Source organism: Danio aesculapii, chromosome 23 (genome assembly GCF_903798145.1).
Source record: "Danio aesculapii chromosome 23, fDanAes4.1, whole genome shotgun sequence".
Lineage (NCBI taxonomy): Eukaryota > Metazoa > Chordata > Actinopteri > Cypriniformes > Danionidae > Danio > Danio aesculapii.
The window spans coordinates 10,843,725-10,863,125 of record NC_079457.1 but is presented as its reverse complement, the minus strand read 5'-3'; the positions used below and the strand labels follow the sequence as shown (position 1 = coordinate 10,863,125).

General features: G+C 35.0%; 1 protein-coding gene across 1 annotated transcript in view; it reads left to right on the top strand.

The window, feature by feature from the left end:
- Positions 1 to 19,401, top strand: part of vwa5b1 (von Willebrand factor A domain containing 5B1) — a 91,824-nt gene that overhangs the window by 49,985 nt on the left and 22,438 nt on the right. Inside the window, exons 11-14 of the mRNA XM_056449377.1 lie at positions 236 to 421; positions 680 to 881; positions 4,163 to 4,362; positions 16,255 to 16,459. Coding sequence (XP_056305352.1) covers positions 236 to 421; positions 680 to 881; positions 4,163 to 4,362; positions 16,255 to 16,459 — 793 coding nt within the window. The remainder of the gene's footprint in view (positions 1 to 235; positions 422 to 679; positions 882 to 4,162; positions 4,363 to 16,254; positions 16,460 to 19,401) is intronic.

Below are 19,401 nucleotides of genomic sequence, written 5' to 3'. Positions count from 1 at the left end.
TTGTAGCTCCTTTGAGCCTAATTTGTTGCCTTTTAATATCGAAATGATGAACTTAATGATGATAAACTACTAAAAAACCCTTCACTGATTGTAATTTATTGGAAGTTACTTATATAATTACTTGAAAGCATTATGGTGCTATATATTTTCTTGTTTTATTTATATTGAAAACATTCACTGTCTTGTTTGAGTTCAGTAGGTAGTGTTTATTTGGGCTGTCATTTGTGTTTGGCAGATGATTAAGTCTCTAAAGAAGTCCATGACTTCAGTACTGACGGATATCTCCATCGAGTGGCTTTATCCAGAGACGAAGGAGATCCTGCTCTCTCCAGTGGGAGCAACGTGTCTGTTTCCTGGTGATCATCTGATTGGATACAGCGTGGTCTGTGATACTTCACGATATCACTCCAACCCCAAATCAGTAAGATATTCATCCATATTTTAGAGATAATAGGATATAATATGTATTACTATTCAAAATTATTTCATTAATGTTTGAAAAAAATAGGTTTATCTAGGATATGCATAATTTACCTGCAATTCTAGAATCACCCATTTAACTTTTTATATTATTTGCACATAATTGTTTTAAGTTTTACTGTATAATGTTTGATATTGCAGATTTCAATCTGAAGCAAAAAATCTCCCAAACCTCCCATTTCTCTCTCTGTTGTGTCAGGACAAGCGGCGTCGCTACAGCATGATGCGCTCCAATGAGTCTGCCAGTTCAGTCTTCTACCACTCTCTGGAGGAGGATGCTGGGAAGGTTTCCTCTGACGCTCAGGGGCCGCACAGGGACAATCAGGTCGGCTCACTGTTTGACGGTTGCCAGGATACCATGTCTGAAAGCAGCCCTACTGCCACAGAGCAAGACATTATAGGTAAAGTAGAGCTCCATACAAATGTGTGCCATTAAGCTCCAAACGACTTGAGTGTTGCAGAATTTTCATTTAGCTTTAACTGTTAAAGTTTCCAGAAGCAATCAGTGTGTTTACATGCACGTCCTTAACCTGATTAAAAATGACAGTGCATCAGGTCATTTAAACATGTTTACCCTTTTTTTCTTTTTCAGAGTGAGGAAATAAACTACTTTAGCATAAACAGATCAGCACAGCTAGATTTTTTTCCATTTTGCTGATTTCGTTAAATGTGACAGGAACGGGCCTTTGGATTTAAGCAAATTCAGACTGAGCAAATGATTTATTTTAAGAAATATACAGCAAAATATACAGCTTTCTTGACCAAAACAAATGTATAAAATGGTGTTCTTATCTCGTGGTTCAGAAATAGAATAGAAATAGAAGGTAGGGCCACCTTTATCAAGCTTACGTTTCAACTGCTAAAAGGGTACCAATGGTATTCTTTTCGTGGGTTTGGTGTACGACAGAAAGTTTCAGTCGACGTCATTCTCGCTCAAGAAAATGTCAAAGTAAAGCTGTATGAGTCATTCACATATAATATGAGAAGCACTTCTCAAAAAACAAAGGGTTTATAGACATAAATACCTGTGTATAAATGTTCATTACTAACGTTTCTATGAACATGATTTGATTATAACTGCAGATCAATGATGCAAAATATCCTATTGTAACGTCTGCGATTATATAAAATAAATAAATAAATCCAACATATATGAACACATACAGACCCTTACAGTCTCCGATATGTCACCAATTATTGAAAAACTACACACAGCATTCATTTAGTCCTTATTTGGGTCCTAAAACAACACAAAATATAGCCTACAGTCAATGCAAACCTCTCATCTGTGTCTTTAATCTTCACCAGCACATGTAGCCTCTGTTAGAAAGTAATTCCATCATTCCGAGTTCTTAATAGTCCAAAAGGTGATGATATTAGTTAAACATGGCAGTTTGTTCATGTTTTAGGTTGCTGAAAGAATCATTTGCTTCTTTGTTTTTCCGGGCTTCTCCTTTGTTTTTTCACACTTCACCATTTCGTTTGTCCGTTTCTGAAAGGATCGGATGTCAGAAGCACTTCAATAATCATGCACACGTTATTATCATCAGCTCAAGAAGTTTGTTATTTCAAATATAGACGCGTGACGAGCTCTCTGGAAAAAAAAAGAAGAAAAAACGATCACGCTTTTAGACAGGCTTATAAAATGGCTTTGTGACTGTTCATCAATACGACAACGAGGTTTGTTTGAGCACGGGTCGACCCCGGCTTGTTATTATATGTATATATTATTACGGTGTAATGTCTCGGCTGTGTTTTTAAAAATGCCGCTTCCTTTGTTTTCATTCTCCTGCTTGCCCACGAGTGAGTGACGTATGTCTGTAAACCAATATCGTCCAGCTGCGCGTCTAGCTTCACCTTTTGGTACCATTTTGTCGTGCTAGGTACCCTTTGGAAAGGGTACCCAAAAAGTGGTAAGGTATGGTTCGCTTTTAGGGACCCTTTGACAGTGAAAACGGCCATAAAAGCTTTCTGTACCATACTGTACCACTCAGTGGAAGCAGGCTATTAGAAATAAAGGTACAAAATCTGTCACTGTGGTGGCACCTTTTTAAAAGGTGCACTTTTGTACCTAAAAGGTCCACGCTTAGACCTTAAAGCAGGGGTGTCAAACTTAATTCCTAGAGGGCTGTAGCCCTGTAGAGTTTACTTCCAGTCATGCTTCAACACTCCTATCTGTATGTTTCAAACAAGCCTAAAGCACTCAATTAGTTTGATCAGGTGTGGTTGGAACTAAACTGTGCAGAGCTGCGGTCCTCCAGGAACTGACACCACTGCCTTAAAGGTACCACAAGGTACACTTTCATCCTTTATATGTACTAATATGTACCTTGAAGGTAGAAGTGTGGACTTTTAAGGTACCAAAGTGTATCTTTTGAAAAGGTACCACCCTAGTGACAGCTTAATTGTATGCATTTTTGCATTACCTTTTTGCTTAAGCCTACTTTTGCTTGGCTTCACAACTGACTTGTGAGAGCGAGAGAAACATTTAATAATTCATTCTTGAATCTAAACAACCCCGAAAAACTTTACTATATTCTCGTAGAGGACAAAATGGCTGGTCTAAACTGGTTGCAAATCAGCCTATATGTACACCACTAGTAATGGTTAATCAACGCATTTGCCTTATTTAAATAATCCACTTTTAATCTTGTAATTAGAGATATTGTCTGTTTTTATTTCTTTTTCTCTCATTTATTTCTCATTTGCTGATTATTTTATTCATTTGATGATGTCATTAGGCTGTATTACATAGACTATTTAATATACATATCTAAAATGCTTTAGCATTCAAGTTTGCTTTGTACGCAATATACCGCAAGTATATTTCAAACCTATGTGAAGTGCAAGGATTGCATCTTGAGAGGGTAATGTGTATGAGTATTAGGTTTTTAATTGCGATATACTCAATTTTTACTGGCCAAAAAATGGCATTTTCAGTTTATGGCTGAATAAACAGATAAATGACTGAAAATATGAGCCAAAAAAAGTAATGCTCATTGATCAGAAGTGTTCTTAAAAGATCTTTTTTTAACCTTAGATCCAAGTATAATCTTGCTTTGGACTAGACTAAAAAAGTTACTGTAATTTGTTACAGTTAAATTTATAAATTACCCCTTAAACAATAGTTTTGACATGGTTGAAATATAAAAAATGCATTTTAATATTAATCAAAATATTTAGTTTGCCCAAGAAATGAAATACATTGACTCAAAGGTAAATTATTGTTTCTAAAGACAATGAATTAAATGAATTTCTTTAGTTCGACTGAATGAAAAACCAAGTAAAGATGTACTTTGGACTAAACTATTGTATAATAAATGCATATAAAGGTAGGCTATGCTATCGCTAGTTATTTTATTTTCAAGGAATAAATGAGGTTATAATCAGAAATCATATTTTTTACTTAATCCATCATAAAAATGTACTTTGAATGAAAGATACAGTTGACAGTATTTAAATACTCAAAATTAGATATGCAAATGATTACATTTGGATAGTTCCCACAAAACAAACTGATTTTAATAAGAAAGTCTTGTAAAACAGTTATTTCAATAAGCTTAGCAGTGTATTGGTGTGCATGTAAAGGGCATCAATAATAATTTTCTTTTTCTTTAAGTCTGTAAGCTGTAACAGAGAGACGATCTAAAAGAATATGAGTGAAATGACTGTTTTTGCACAGGAACTGACTCGAGCACCTCTCCAAGAAGACGTGCTTATAGTACGAATCAGATTGTGGATTACAACCCCATGAAGAAGACCTACACTCCCAGTGACCCCAGCTCAGTGGTGGGCAGAAACCCTCTGAGAAGAGCCAAAGTCCAGGAGCTCATTGGACAGAGTCATCCTGACCACGGCGCTCAGTGGAAAATGGACTACCAGGTCAGTAGATATTAGATCATAAGACCTGAAACATGCTACACAAAAATGAAAGCGCAGATGTTTTTTGAATCATTGAATTGCAGAAGCATTAGGGATGTGGTTTTAGGAACTTGAAATGACTCGTTCGACTCACTAAAATGAATCAGCCTTTCCATTGCAAAGAAAAAAATAGGATCGATTATAATGAATCAATTACCTAAAATCATTTGGATTCCTTACTGCATATTAGAGAGAGAATTTTTGTCATGTAGCGATTTACTATATTGAATCCAGAACTAGATATGAAGTATTTAGGATAGAGCAATTCACTAACATGAACTGAATCGATATCACATACAGGAGATAGAAGTTTTTAGGATGAATCAATTCACTAGAATGAATCAGATTTCTGAACCCTACATATGAAAGAGAGTGAACAGGATGAACTGACTCGCTAGAATGAATCTGATTTCTAAACCTTACATATGAAAGAAAGTGAGCAGGATGAACTGATTCGCTAGAATGATTCAGTTTTCTAAACCTTACATATGAAAGAGAGTGAGCAGGATGAACTGACTCGCTAGAATGAATCAGTTTTCTAAACCTTACATATGAAAGAGAGTGAGCAGGATGAACTCATTTGCTAGAATGATTCAGTTTTCTAAACATTACATATGAAAGAGAGTGAGCAGGATGAACTGACTCGCTAGAATGATTCAGTTTTCTAAACCTTACATATGAAAGAGAGTGAGCAAGATTAACTGATTCGCTAGAATGATTCAGTTTTCTTAACTTTACATATGAAAGAGAGTGAGCAGGATGAATTGATTGCTAGAATAAGTCAGTTTTTCTAAACCGTGAAAAAGATTGAAAGAGAGTGAGCAGGATAAACTGATTCAGTGGAATAAATTAGATTTCTGAACCCTAAACTTGAAAGCGAGTGAGCAGGATGAACTGATTCGCTAGAATGAATCAGATTTCTAAACACTACATATGAAAGAGAGTGAGCCAGATTAACTGATTCGCAATAATGAATTGATTCGCTCGAATGAATCAGATTTCTAAACCTTACATATGAAAGACAGTAAGCAGAATCAATTGATTTGCTTGAATGATTTAGATTTTTAAACCTTACATATGAAAGAGAGTGAGCAGGATGAATTGATTCATTAGAATGAATCAGATTTATAAACCCTACACATGAAAGAATGAGCGGGATGAACTGATTTACTAGAATGAACCAGATTTTCTAAACCCAACATATGAAAGAGAGTGAGCAGAATGAACTGATTAGCTTGAATGAATCAGATATCCTAATACAGCATATGAAAGAGAATGAACCATTTATGATGAACTGATTCACTAGAATGATTCAGATTTCTAAACCCTACATATGAAAAAGAGTGAGCGGAATGAACTAAATCACTAGAATGAATCAGATTTCTAAACCCTACACATGAAAGAGAGTGAGCAGGATGAACTGATTCACTAAAATGAATCAGATTTCTAAACCCTACACGTGAAAGAGAGTGAGCAGGATGAACTGATTCACTAAAATGAATCAGATTTCTAAACCCTACACGTGAAAGAGAGTGAGCAGGATGAACTGATTCACTAGAATGAATCAGATTTCCAAATCCTACATAAAAGAGAGAGTGAGCAGGATGAACTGATTCACTAGAAGGAATCAGATTTCTTTTATCCAACAATGAGTCATTTATAGCCCAACGTTGGGTTGTTTTTTCAATTAAATTTCAGTTATACTGTTTAACGTAATGTTTGGATTTATTCTTATTTGACTCAGCATTTGTAAGTGTAAGATGAACTGATTCCCTAAAGTGAATCAAATTCTCCAATAATTAAGAGATCCCATGAACTGATTCACAAGAATAAATCAGACTGAATATCAGACTATAGTAATGCAATGTCTACTTGCGTAAATGCTTCAGATCTAATGGTGATTCATATCAATAATGTGTTTATTTTTATGAATCATCATCTCTTATACTACGAGTACACGAGAACCATTACGACTTGGAAACCATGAGAACCATTTGTATCTGTAATCTCCTTTGTGCACATGTCTTTTGACACAAAGCAGACGGCTTCTATTTAGGAAGTTGTTGTTTGCTTCAGAAGGAATATCTGTAGGCTGCGCCATCTGCTAGAATCAAAGCATCTGCTATGATATGAGACGAGCTCCACACAATCATCTGCTCATTCTGAAGGGTTATTTGAACTCATTTCTGAGCTCTGTGATGAGAACGCAATTCGTGATTCAATCTTCTTACCTCCACATCCACACAAATAGAGTTTAGACGGCACAGACAGTGAAATGAACCACTGGACATTTAAGTCACAGAAGTAGAGTACTGTGTAAAGGTTTTAGGCCAACGCTAAGTCTGTTGTTTTTTTTACAGATGGTATAATAGATATATTTGACCCTTTACCACATTTTTTTGTCAATTTTTTTTTTAATTGAGATTTGCAGGGGGAATAAATTATCTTGCATTTGATGGATGGTTTGTTAGGATAAGAGTTAATGTAGGTTAGGTTTGTAAAAGTCCATTCTATTGGCCCAACGACGGAATTCAATGAATGGTCGAAAGTTAGATGCGAGTAAGCCTTTTCTAGTGCTTCTTAAAAGAATTCTGTTATTTATTATAATTTATTTAGATTTGTTTTTCAGCTCCGAATTCAATCTGACTCCAATTATTAATTGATCATTAAATTTGAACTGTGTTTCTAATTAGTAATATATCACATTCATCAAAAGTAAATAAATTTGGGTATTTGATTATTTCAGATACACTATACTTTAGGCAAAGGCCGGTATAAGATTCTGACGGAATGATAACCTTGGATAAAAATATCACGGTTTCACGATATTGTGCTCACTGCTCTGAAATATAATCTTTTTAAATGTCTGGGTAAAAAACAAAAACTTTTTTTTTACCTTTGAAAACAATATATTCTATTTTTTTTTAAAGATTTATAAGATTTTGGAGCAGTAAACAAGTCAGGCTATATAATTCAAATGAATCATTGACTTCTGCTGTCTTCATTTGTTTCAAAAACTCTGATTTCTTTACAATTTAAAATGGCATTTTTGGATATTTTGTCTGCTGGAGATACTAAAAAACTAACAAAAAAGTCAATTAAAAATCTTACACATCTTATGGACAGTATTACAGAAAATGTTGGCGGTATTAAAACCTTGACTTTTCCAAACAAACCGTGGAATACCTTGAAAACGGTTATCGCCCCATGCCTACTATACTTTCAGTTATTCTTTCATTGGGGACCAATTGTTGTTCTGAGTCCATGCATGGCCAATTTCAAATGCCTTCCCCATTTGGGCTCGCCAGCTTGATTCTTAGTCAAAGGTTTGCAGGCGACTGGTACCCTTTTAAGTCGTCCGCCTACTGCTTGCTCTGTGACAGAAAAGGTAGTCTACCCAGTCTTTTACCATGCAAATTGCCAGATCAAAAGTGACCAGAAAGCTAAAGGCCTATGAATAAGTGCTATCTGCTTCTTTATTCGTGATCCTCTAGTTTGATCCACACTGGCCTTAAAACACCAAAGGTCAACAAAAGTGTCCACACAATTTACTTGTAATAATGATTTCAGTCGAATTAAAAATAAATCAAATATAACATTTTATTTGTCAGGTAAAATTGTATTATGCCAATTACATAAAACAATCAGAAAGCCAATTCCGAGATGATGCTGTAAATATACAACATCCATTACTCAACGATAAATCAAAGAGTTAGAGATGCATACCTGACCAGAGAAGTACATTTCAGCATAGAAGTCTCAGAGACTCCCATGCTGCAACGGGGTGTCTTGGCTACAAGATCCCAATGATATTTTTGCATATTTTCCTTAAATACTCAACTTAGAACAAAGAACCATAAATTAAAGATAATAAAAGCTTCACCGAGACCTCTGTCTGGTCATATGTACCTAAAAACTAATCACCACCTGGAGTAAAAAATTCATAATTGACAGAACTTCACACTTCAGTAGGACTTTTCCCAAACTCAGACAATAATTATCATAATACAAGTGGACAACTGCAAATTTTAGAACATTCACCAATAACACAGAGACATTTAATTTGATACCAAAGACGAAAGTAAAGTTATAGATTCACAAGATATACCATATGAAGAGGATGAAATTCGGTGTGGAGTGTCAATGACCTGATCTCTGAGTGATGAAGTGAAGGGGGTGGCAGAGTGGGGGGCACATGATGGCTAACAGAGGCAATTGAAGAACTTGCTTTCTTGCAGATCTGCTACTCAGACTAGAAAGTGTATTGTTTTATTGCATGGCAGTTCTTGTAGTCTTGTCATGAAATTCTATAACAGTTCTCGGGGTCTGATATTATGGAGAGATTTAGCCATCCTTACAGGTTAGAGTTTGAATTATTTTTGGTTTAATTGTTTAAGACATGTTGAAGAGAGGCTGTTTGTCCTGGTTTGAGCTGCATTTCTACCAGTGTTATTAGCAATATTGTCTGAAATGATGGAATCGTAAATGTTGAAAAGTACAGACAGGTTTTAATCCATTATGCCATTCCTTCTGGAAAGGACTTCATTGATAATAGTTTTTATTGTCAGCACGATAATGATAAGTTAATTGCAGTGAAATCCTTTTTGGAGAAAGAAAGCAGCTGATGAAACACAGACAGGGATGAAATGGCCTCCACAGAGTCCCGACCTGAATATTATAGAGGCTTTATTACATCACTTGGACTTAAAAAGAAAGATGTGACACTCTAAACCTAAAGAAGAACTCTGGAAAGTGCTAAAGATGCCTAATATTACCATAATAGGCTCATTCTGAAAGCGTAGCCCTATATACATATCTAAAGATTGCAAATTATGTAGCCAGAAGTACGTATGGCTGCATTTCGTCTTTAAAACGAACGCTACGGGGCGGTATGATGCGGTTCCTTTTCGTGCTTACCAGCTGACCGCTTACCTCCATATGGACGGCTTTCCCACTGTTACCAATTTCTCCAGTTAGCTCGCCATGGCGTCTTATACTAAACACAATGACATGACAATAGAATATTTATTTGTTTAACACACATATATCAAAAGAAAACGTGGAGCTGTTTTCAAATGTGTCTTGCTCTCACATGACATCTCCCAGAAGTGTAAGACACAATTATTTGTCAGTTTCATTTATCCCTCACTCACGTGCTGAAATATAAATGCACGTTTGGAGTCCAGAGGTGCAAATAAAAAGGTTGTCGCTTTGTCCAAAAAGTGTGGCCGTGTTTGAACAGGGTTAACATAATGAGGGCAAAAACATCCCTGACCTAGACACAAATGAGTATGTGATCAAGAGCACACAGAGAGGTGTACATCCTTTGTGACTCATATAATGGCAGCCAGACTCGTTTCATGCATGACAATTGAGCTAAATTGCCAAGGAAAACCCTCTCCATTCATAACAGACAGAAACATGCCTGTAGCTTAGTGTATGTCGGCTTTTCAAAAACACTCACCGGCCAGTTTATTAGGTACACCTTACTAGTTCCGAGTTGGACCCCGTGTTGCCTTCATAACTGCCTTAATCCTTCATGGCATTGATTCAACAAGGTACTGGAAATATTCCTCAGAGAATTTGCTCTATATTGACATGATAGCATCACACAGCTGCTGCAGACTTGTCAGCTGCGCATCCATAATTCGAATCTCCCATTCCACTTCATCCCAAAGGTGCTCGATTGGATTGGGATCTGGTGAATGGGGAGGCCATTTGGGTACAGTGAACTTATTGTCATGTTCAAGAGACCAGTCTGAGATGATTCGCTTATGACATGGTGCGTTATCCTGCTAGAAGTAGCCATCAGAAGATGAGTACACTGTAGTCATAAAGGGATGGACATGGTCAGCAACAATACTCAGGTAGGCTGTGGCGTTGGCACAATGCTTAATTGGTATTAGAATTGGTATTAATGGGCCTAAAGTATGCCTAGAAAATATCCCCCACACCATTACACCACCACCACCAGCCTGAACCATTGATACAGGGTTCCAAATTCTGACCCTACCATCCGAATGTTGCAGCAGAAATCGAAATCAGACCAGGCAATGTTTTTCCAATCTTCTATTGTCCAATTTTGGTGAGCCTGTGCAAATGGTATTCTAAGATTCCTGTTCTTAACTGACAGGAGTGACATCTGGTGTGGTCTTCTGCTGCTGTAGCCCATCTGCCTCAAGGTTTGACGTGTTGTGCGTTCAGAAATGCAAAATTTGCGTTAGAGCAGTTATACAGATGTACCTAATAAAGTGGCCTGTGAGACTGCTGTATATTTCCCACTCTTTGTTGAGTAATTGCAATACCTTTTATTTTGGGTATCTGTTACATTTATTTATGTTACCTAAAAATTTGTGGGAGAACAAGTTAAGCTATTTAAGCTAATCATATAATTTATTATTAACCTCCAACAATTTATTTTTAAAAGAGTGATTAATATATTAATTATACAATAAGCAGATTAATGGATATACTTAAAATTTTTTGTAGTTTTAAAGTTTTGAACATCACCATGTTTAAATAAAACATTTAAATATTTAAAATAAATATTGATTGTTTATTTGTCATATACATTCTAATTCCAAAATGTAGGGGAATGCAATTATATGACTTTTCATATTTAAATAATATAAACAGTTCTGTTTTTACAAACATTTTATTTGCAGCGATACTTGCATTCTTGCATTATTTTGAGAAACATTTTACACTAATAACTGTTTTTTATTATTTAAATTTTGCAAAAACAAACATTTTAAATAATATTAAAACATAAATGCAGTAAACAGGTATATTAACAGGTATATTAAAAGTCATTTAATAAGATTTTTTTTGTACTAGTAATTGGTCATTCCTCAACATTTTGGGCAACATTTATATATTATTTGTCATATTAAAGTGATTTTTTAATATTATAATTAAATATATTTAAGAATTATTTAAAAGCAAGTAGTGCATCAAATCTATTTGTTATTTTCCGTAACATTTGAAAATAATAATAATAATAATAATAGGTGACGCAGTGGCGCAGTAAGTAATGCTGTCGCCTCACAGCAAGAAGGTTGCTTCTTCGAGCCTCGGCTGGGCTCCAACAATATGCGGTACAGGTGAATTGGGTAAGCTAAAATTGTCCGTAGTGTATTTGTGTAAATGAGGGTGTATGAGTGTTTCCCAGTGATGGGTTGCAGCTGGAAGGGCATCAGCTGCGTAAAACATGTGCTGGATAAGTTGGTGGTTCATTTCGCTGTGGTGACCCCAGATGGGACTAAGGCAAAAAAGAAAATTAATGAATGAATAATAATAATAATAGTAATAATAATATAACAAATAATATATACACAATATATGTATATATACAATACACACACACACACACACACACATTTAAATATTCATATTTTTAAAAATATATTAAATAGTAATTTGATTAAATATTTTTTCCATACGACTACTGGCTCATTCCTCAAAATGATGTTGTTGTCTAATGACACGTCCATTATTTATGGCTCATATTTCCAGACATTGCTTCTCTGAATTGAGTTCAGTGATACTCCTGCATTCCTCTCCACACCCTGTCAAGAGACATATTGAACATCCAGCCACTTGCGTCTGTTGTCCAGGGTACAATTAGTTCTGACAACTGTGACAAAACCCCTGATGACCACGATGCAATTTCCAATGTCATGCTCTCTGAAAGGGGAGAAGATATCAATTGTCCGGCCAACGCTTCACTTGCACTGCACGCAATTGCCTCAGAAAATTGCATCAAGAAGAAAGTGAGAAGTATTATATAGCTTTGGCAATAATAAAAGTTCTTGATTTGCTCTCAATGTATGCTTATTAGCACTGCAGACACCGTTTTCATTTTATTGTGAAATATTAAAATTTTTGCATAATAATGTGTTTTATTATTATGTAAATATTTGTTACACTTTTTGATCATTTAATAATTTAAAATTCCTATAAAAAGGTATAATAATAATAATTTATAATAATAAATACATTAATGGAGAGAGATATTATAAAAATGAATGATATTTCACATGTTAACATGCACATATTTATTTGTTATATTAAATATTTAAATAATAATAAAACATTAAATCAAGAAACAAAGTAAAAATATTATCATTTTATTACGAAATGTTTACATTTTAACATAGTAATGCTTTTTATTATTATGTAAATATTTTTACACTTTTTTATCATTTTACACTTTTAGATAATTTAATATTTTAATATGCCATAAGAAAGCATAATAGTGAAAATAATTGAAATTGTATTAATGTATTGTAAATAAATATCTATTGATAAAGATAATGGACGATAAAATGGACGATATTTAACATTTTAAAATGCACATATTTATTTTTTAGCATTTAATAATAATAATAATAATAATAATAATAATAATAATAATAATAAAAGACGTCACAGTGGCGCAGTGGGTAGAACGATCACCTTACAGCAAGAAGGTCGCTGGTTCAAGCCTAGGCTGGGTCAATTGGCATTTCTGTGTGGAGTTTGCATGTTCTCCCCGTGTTGGCGTGAGTTTCCTCTGGGTGCTCCGGTTTCCCCCACAGTCCAAAGACATGCACTATAGGTGAATTGAGTAAGCTAAATTGGCTGTAGTGTATGTGTGTGAATGAGGATGTATGGATGTTTCCCAGTACTGGTTTGAGGCTGGAAGGGCATCCGCTGTGTAAAACGTATGCTAGATAAGTTACCGGTTCATTCCACTGTGGTGACCCCTGATTAATAAAAGGACTAAGAAAAAGAAAAATGAATGAATAATAATAAAACAGTATTAAATGTAATGTATAAGCAAGTGGCCATGGAAATTAAATCAAGAAGGGAAGTGAGAAATATTACAGATTAGCTTCGGCAATAACAAGAGTTCTTGATTTGCTTTCAATGAATTCAATAATGGTGTTAATGGCTCTTATTAGCTCTGCAGACACATTTTTTTATTTATTATGAAATATTTACATTTTTACATAGTAATGTGTTTTTATTATTATGTACAGATTTTTTTTTACACTTTTCAATAATTTTATTTCTTAAAAAGAATTCAATTTGCCAATAAGTATAATAGTAATTCAGAATAATTAATTAACACACTAAATAAAAATAAAAATGAAAGAGAGAGATATTATCAAAAATAAATATTTTACAAACACACACATTTATTTGTTAACATTTAAATGATTATTATAATAATAATAAAACAGTAATAAAAATAATTTGCAAGCAAGTGGCCACGGAAATTAAATCAAGAAAGGAAGTAAGAAATATTACAGATTACCTTCAGCAATAACAAGAGTCCTCGATTTCCCCTGGATGCATGCAATAATGATTTTAATGGCCCTTATTAGGTTTTTAGCAGGCATCAATTTTTCATGATCCAAATTGCCATTAGACCCGAGCGAAGAGAGAGCTGGAGCTGCATGGTTACCGCTTCTCAAAGAATCATTGTATTCATAAACTTCCTCCCCACATGGTGGAATAAATTACATTTATTTTCACAATGTGCTGCCTTTATGCTGGAAATGCCACATGTAGACACAGAAATGCAATCTGACTTGTTAGCATTAGTGACAAAAACTGTGACATTTAGAGTTTTTGTAAGACTTGCTGCAAGAAGTACTTTTTATTATTGCATTGCTGGAAGATTCATTTGCAGTTTGATATGATTTCTCACTGGAGAAAGTTCTGATGGTCTGTTATTGAGTGTTCAGCTCCGTAACATCCTATTTGAATTTATATTAAAATGCTGTTTATTCTTGTGATGATAACAAAGCTGAATTTTCAGCATCATTTCTGCAGTCTTTAGTGTCATAATATATCTTATAATAAATATGGGTGGTGGTTAGCAGTCCATTTGCATGTTCTCCCCGTGTTGGCGTGGGTTTCCTCCACGTACTCCGGTTTCCCCCACAGTCCAGGGACATGTGCTATAGGTGAATTGAATAAACCAAATTGGCCGTAGTGTATGAGTGTGTGTGTGAATGTGAGAGTGTATCCCAGTACTGGGTTGCAGCTGGAAGGGCATCTGCTGGAATAGATGGGGGTTCATTGCGCTTTGGTGACTTCTGATAAAAAAGCCAAAGGAAAATGAATGAATGAATTATAATAAATATAATCTATAAATCATTCTAATATATAGATCTGCTGATGAAGTAACTATTATTGGGGCTTTGTAACATTGACAAAAATGTAGCTAAATAGTTGAAGAAGCTAAATAATAGATTAATCTACAACCCCAATTCTGAAAAAGCAATAAAAGTTTAGATTTCATCCGTCTCATTGGGAGTATGTGCCCAGGGCTACATTTTTGAGAACCAAGAAATGTGTGTTTATGGGTACATATGGCTGCATTTTGTGTGTAAAATGAACGATACAGACCAGTATTGCTAACAGCTTATCTCTGTATGGACATCTTTTCTGGCATCAAAGTAGCTGGAAGTTATTCATTTTTAATGAAGTCGGCGGCAAGCTCTGTCGAAAGTGGCGTGACACGTTTTGGACGATGTGAGCATCAAGGAGAGTTGAAATCAGGTCAACTTTTTCTGGTAATAAGCCATGACGCAATTCGATGACAACCTGTTGGAATGTATAATTCTACCAATTGAGAGGATTCCAGAAAACGCAGTTCAACACACTTTTGTTCCCGCTACATTAGTTCCTAAGCAAAACAAAGCACAGAGGTTGATTATTGTTACAGTGCATCCGGAAAGTATTCAGTATTCGCTTCACTTTTTCCACATTTTTTATGTTTCAGCCTTATTCCAGAATGGATTAAGTTCATTTATTTTCTCAAAATTCTACACACAATACCCCATAATGACAATGTCAAAAAGAATTTATGTATTAATGTATACATAATGTATTATAAATGTATTACAAATGTATTATAAATAAAAAAGCTAATCTCTCTGATCTTTTCAGATCTCTCTAGAAAAGTTCAATAGAATTTAGGTTTGGGCTCTGGCTGGGCCACTCAAGGACATTCACCAAGTTGTTGTGAAGCCACTCCATTGATATATTGACGATGTGCTTTGGGTCATTGTCCTGCTGGAAGATAAACCGTCGCCCCAGTCTGAGACTAGTCTGAAATTAGACTAGCACTTAAATATGAACACAAAAGCCTCGCTACACAAACAGCTTTTAATTGGTTTATTTCATTAGAAAACATGTAAACATATTTTATCATCAGAGTGCCAATAGCAGCATAGCCAGAGAAAATACTCAAGTAATGAACACTACTCAAGTATGTACTACATTTAAATTTGAATTTACTGCACGACTGTTAGAATAATCTATTTAGTAAGGAAGAGTGCATGATGTAGTGGATACATGACATCACTGCGCTACAGACTGCAGCAAGGACTACTTGCCTAGTAACGTATTTGAGATTGTCAGAAATTTATATAGCGCCCTCTAGTGGATTTGTGAAAATGAAAACTGCAAGAAAACGTAGCCCTGGGTATATTTCTTGGTTCTCAAATATGTAGCCCTGGGCACATATCTCTAAAGTCTTCCTGGGTTGACTTTATTCAATAGACTGATGTACAACGGACATATTTTCCATGTTTTTACCGATCATATTAATTGTATTGTGTAAAATAAACAAATTTAGATTTCGAAGGCTGCAATGCACCCCTAAAACTTTTGGATTTAGCTCAACTTCCCTTTTAATTACAATTTTTAACTGAAGGAATTGAGGAAACTAATTGTTAATGTTTTACAGTAGCTCACAGTGGCTTTGGCATTATGTCAGTTTATAGTGGTGTTGTCAAAAGTACTGATATTTCGACACATATCGACAGTGAAATGTTCTGCTCATTTCTCCATCAGCCACAACTGGCAAGCCTGTGTGCCACATCCTCTAGAGGACGTCCCGTAACAGCTCACAAACCCCCAGTGCTGCAACAAGAGATTCTCCAGGGGGAGAGTAAGGGAGATCAGACCCACCCCCTTCCATCTACACAGGGTCCTGTTGTGGAGAACGGCTCCAGGTCTTCAACAGACAGTCCATCTCTGGGCAGCACCGGTGACGCAGGTCAGTTCTTATGACAAAATAACAAACACTTCTCACCATTCTACCCTAGCTCATTGATTACTCATTGGTTTTTGATTGCAAGTTTTCTAAAATGTAATGGTTAATATGCAAATGATTAGTTATTAGTAATGTTTGTTTAATATGCAAATTATTAGTTATTAGCAAAGTGATTTATTAGCATGAAAATGCTCTAATTTGCAGAGACCCGTAAGGGACGTGGTGGTGGGGAAAACAAAAATCTGTGCTAAAATATTAAGTTTGGAAATTTGATTAAACAAACCAAAGTGAAACTGCACTGGCACGATGGATGATATGGTCTTTAACAGCAAATAATGCAGTTATACAGTTAACAAGACATTACTCGTGACTATTTTACTTTTTATTTAAACTAACAGTTTCTGTTTTGCCCTTTTGTTTTGACTGCTGAACAGAAGCGATCCTTTGAACGCAATTCATTCATTCATTCATTCATTCATTCATTCATTCATTCATTCATTCATTCATTCATTCATACATCCATTCATTCATTCATTTTCAATCACTTTTCTGGGGCCGGTTCGCGGGGGCAGCACTCTTAGTAAAGGACTCCAGACTTCCCTCTTCCTAGACACTTCCTCCAGCTCCTCTGGGGGGATCTGGAGGTGTTCCCAGGCCAGCCGAGAGACATAGTCCCTCTAGCGTGTCCTGGGTCTTCCCCGAGACCTCCTCCCGGTGGGTCAAGCCTGGAACACCTCCCTAGGTAGGCGTCCAGGAGGCATCCGAAACAGATGCCCGAGCCACCTGAGTTGACTTCTCTCAATGTGGAGGAGTAGCAGCTCTACTCCGAGCTCCTACCGGGTGACAGAGCCCCTCACCCTATCTATAAGGGTGCGCCCAGCCACCCTGAGAAGAAACTCATTTATTCCGCAATTCATTTAACCTTAAATGTTATTTGTTCTTTTTGTTTATTTTGGAAATAACTGACCAACAAAAAAATTCAATAAATTTAAGATACAAATTATATCAAACAAAATTCATTTAAAAAAACGCAAAACTTTGCTAGGTAACGCAAAAATCTAAAACATATATATATATTTTCCTCCCACCTAGGTCTTCCACCCATTTTTTCCCCACCACCATGTCTCTTCTGGGTTCCATACTAATTTGCATATATATCTAGCATAAAATCAAAATAAAAAAATTGAAACTTTATATGAATCAGATTCAAAATTCTTGTTTAATTTTTGACGTATTAGAGTAAACATTTTTTTACAAAGGGAGTTTGACCACCTTTTTTGAATCAAATGTTGCATAGTCAAGCAAATTATGCATGCATCGCTCTGTAAAAACCTTCAACATACATTTGATTAAACATGTGAAGTTTGGTTTATGTATTTAGGATATAGAAGGTAAAATGATTACATTTTAATTCTTTTTCTGTTATTTCCCCAAGTACCGTTTAACAGAGCAAGGACAGTTTCACAGTATTTCCTATATATTTTTTTGTTTGAGTGGAATAAATAAATAAATAAATAAATAAATGAATGAATGAATGAATGAATGAATGAATGAATGAATGAATAATTGTATTTATTTATTTATTTATTTATTTATTTATTTATTAAGGTCTATATCATTAGCCCCTTTAAGAATTATTTTTCCAATTGCTACCGAACAAACCACTGTTGACTTGTCTAATTAACCCAGTTAAGCCTTTAAATTGCACTTTTAGCTAAATATCTTGCAAAATAACTAGAAAAATATTTATTTTGTCATCATGGCAAATACAAAACTAGACTTACACAGTTTTAGTTTACTAGAACTTCTACGTTAAGCTGCTTTGACTAAATCTACATTGTAAAAAGGCTATAGAAATAAAGATGAATTGAATGGAATTGAATGGAATTGAATTGAATTGAATTGAATTGAATTGAATTGAATTGAATTGAATTGAATTGAATTGAAAAAAGGAAAAACCTATATTTTAAAATGTATTGACACAGCACTTGAAAACTATTTGAAAAAGAATTAAAATTTGACAACATTTTGCTTTCCACGGTATATAGATTTATGGCTCAGTGCAGGAGAAAAAAACTCATTTTTAGAAATCAGCCTTTCAAAAAATGTATTGTCATTGAAGTAAACAGGCACAAATTGACAATAAGATGTGACAAAAGAACAGTTAAAATTTTAGCCTCACCTTAAGTTCAAGAATAAAGATTCCAGTCTCTGATGCATAATAATCTCAGCGCCGCTTGGGCTCAGTTAAGCTGGCTTTTAGCACTATAATTTCAACACCCATAATCAACTGCACAGTGTGGGCGTGAAGACACTTGACATTATACAGGGAGAGACTACTACTGAATCAGCTAATCACCCGTAGTTGTAAAATCTTTTTTTTTGTTTATTTCAATAGTGAATGTGAAGATTTTGTGCTGCTCTTTTTCAGCAGATAGATCTTTGTTATATACGAGTGATTGTAGAGAGTATATTGATGGGATCAGAAAGACTCCAAAGCATGAACTCTAAGGATTCAAACCAAGTATATGCATGGAATTTCCTCAAAACTTTCTTAGAAATGTTTGATGTAAAGATCATGGAGAAGTCATAAAAAAAATCATAGAAGTGGACAGGAGTTGAAGATACTTCCAGAATAGCTTGCTCTGGCCATTGGGATTCTGATGGGATCAGTCTCTTATGCTCACCAAGCTTGTATTTAAAATAAAATGTAAATAAATCTTTCTTTATGATTACTGTAATACACTGTAAAAAGATTTAGTGATTCATGTTTTTTCTTTTACTTTTTTATGCATGGCATAAAACTGCTTTATGAGACCTTGATCTTCACTATGGGACATTTGTAATAGTTAGAACTAGGGATGCACTGATCCCGATACTTGGATAGGATATTGGTTCGATACCGCATATTTTTGCTGAATTGCGTATTGGCCAGCTTTTACCGA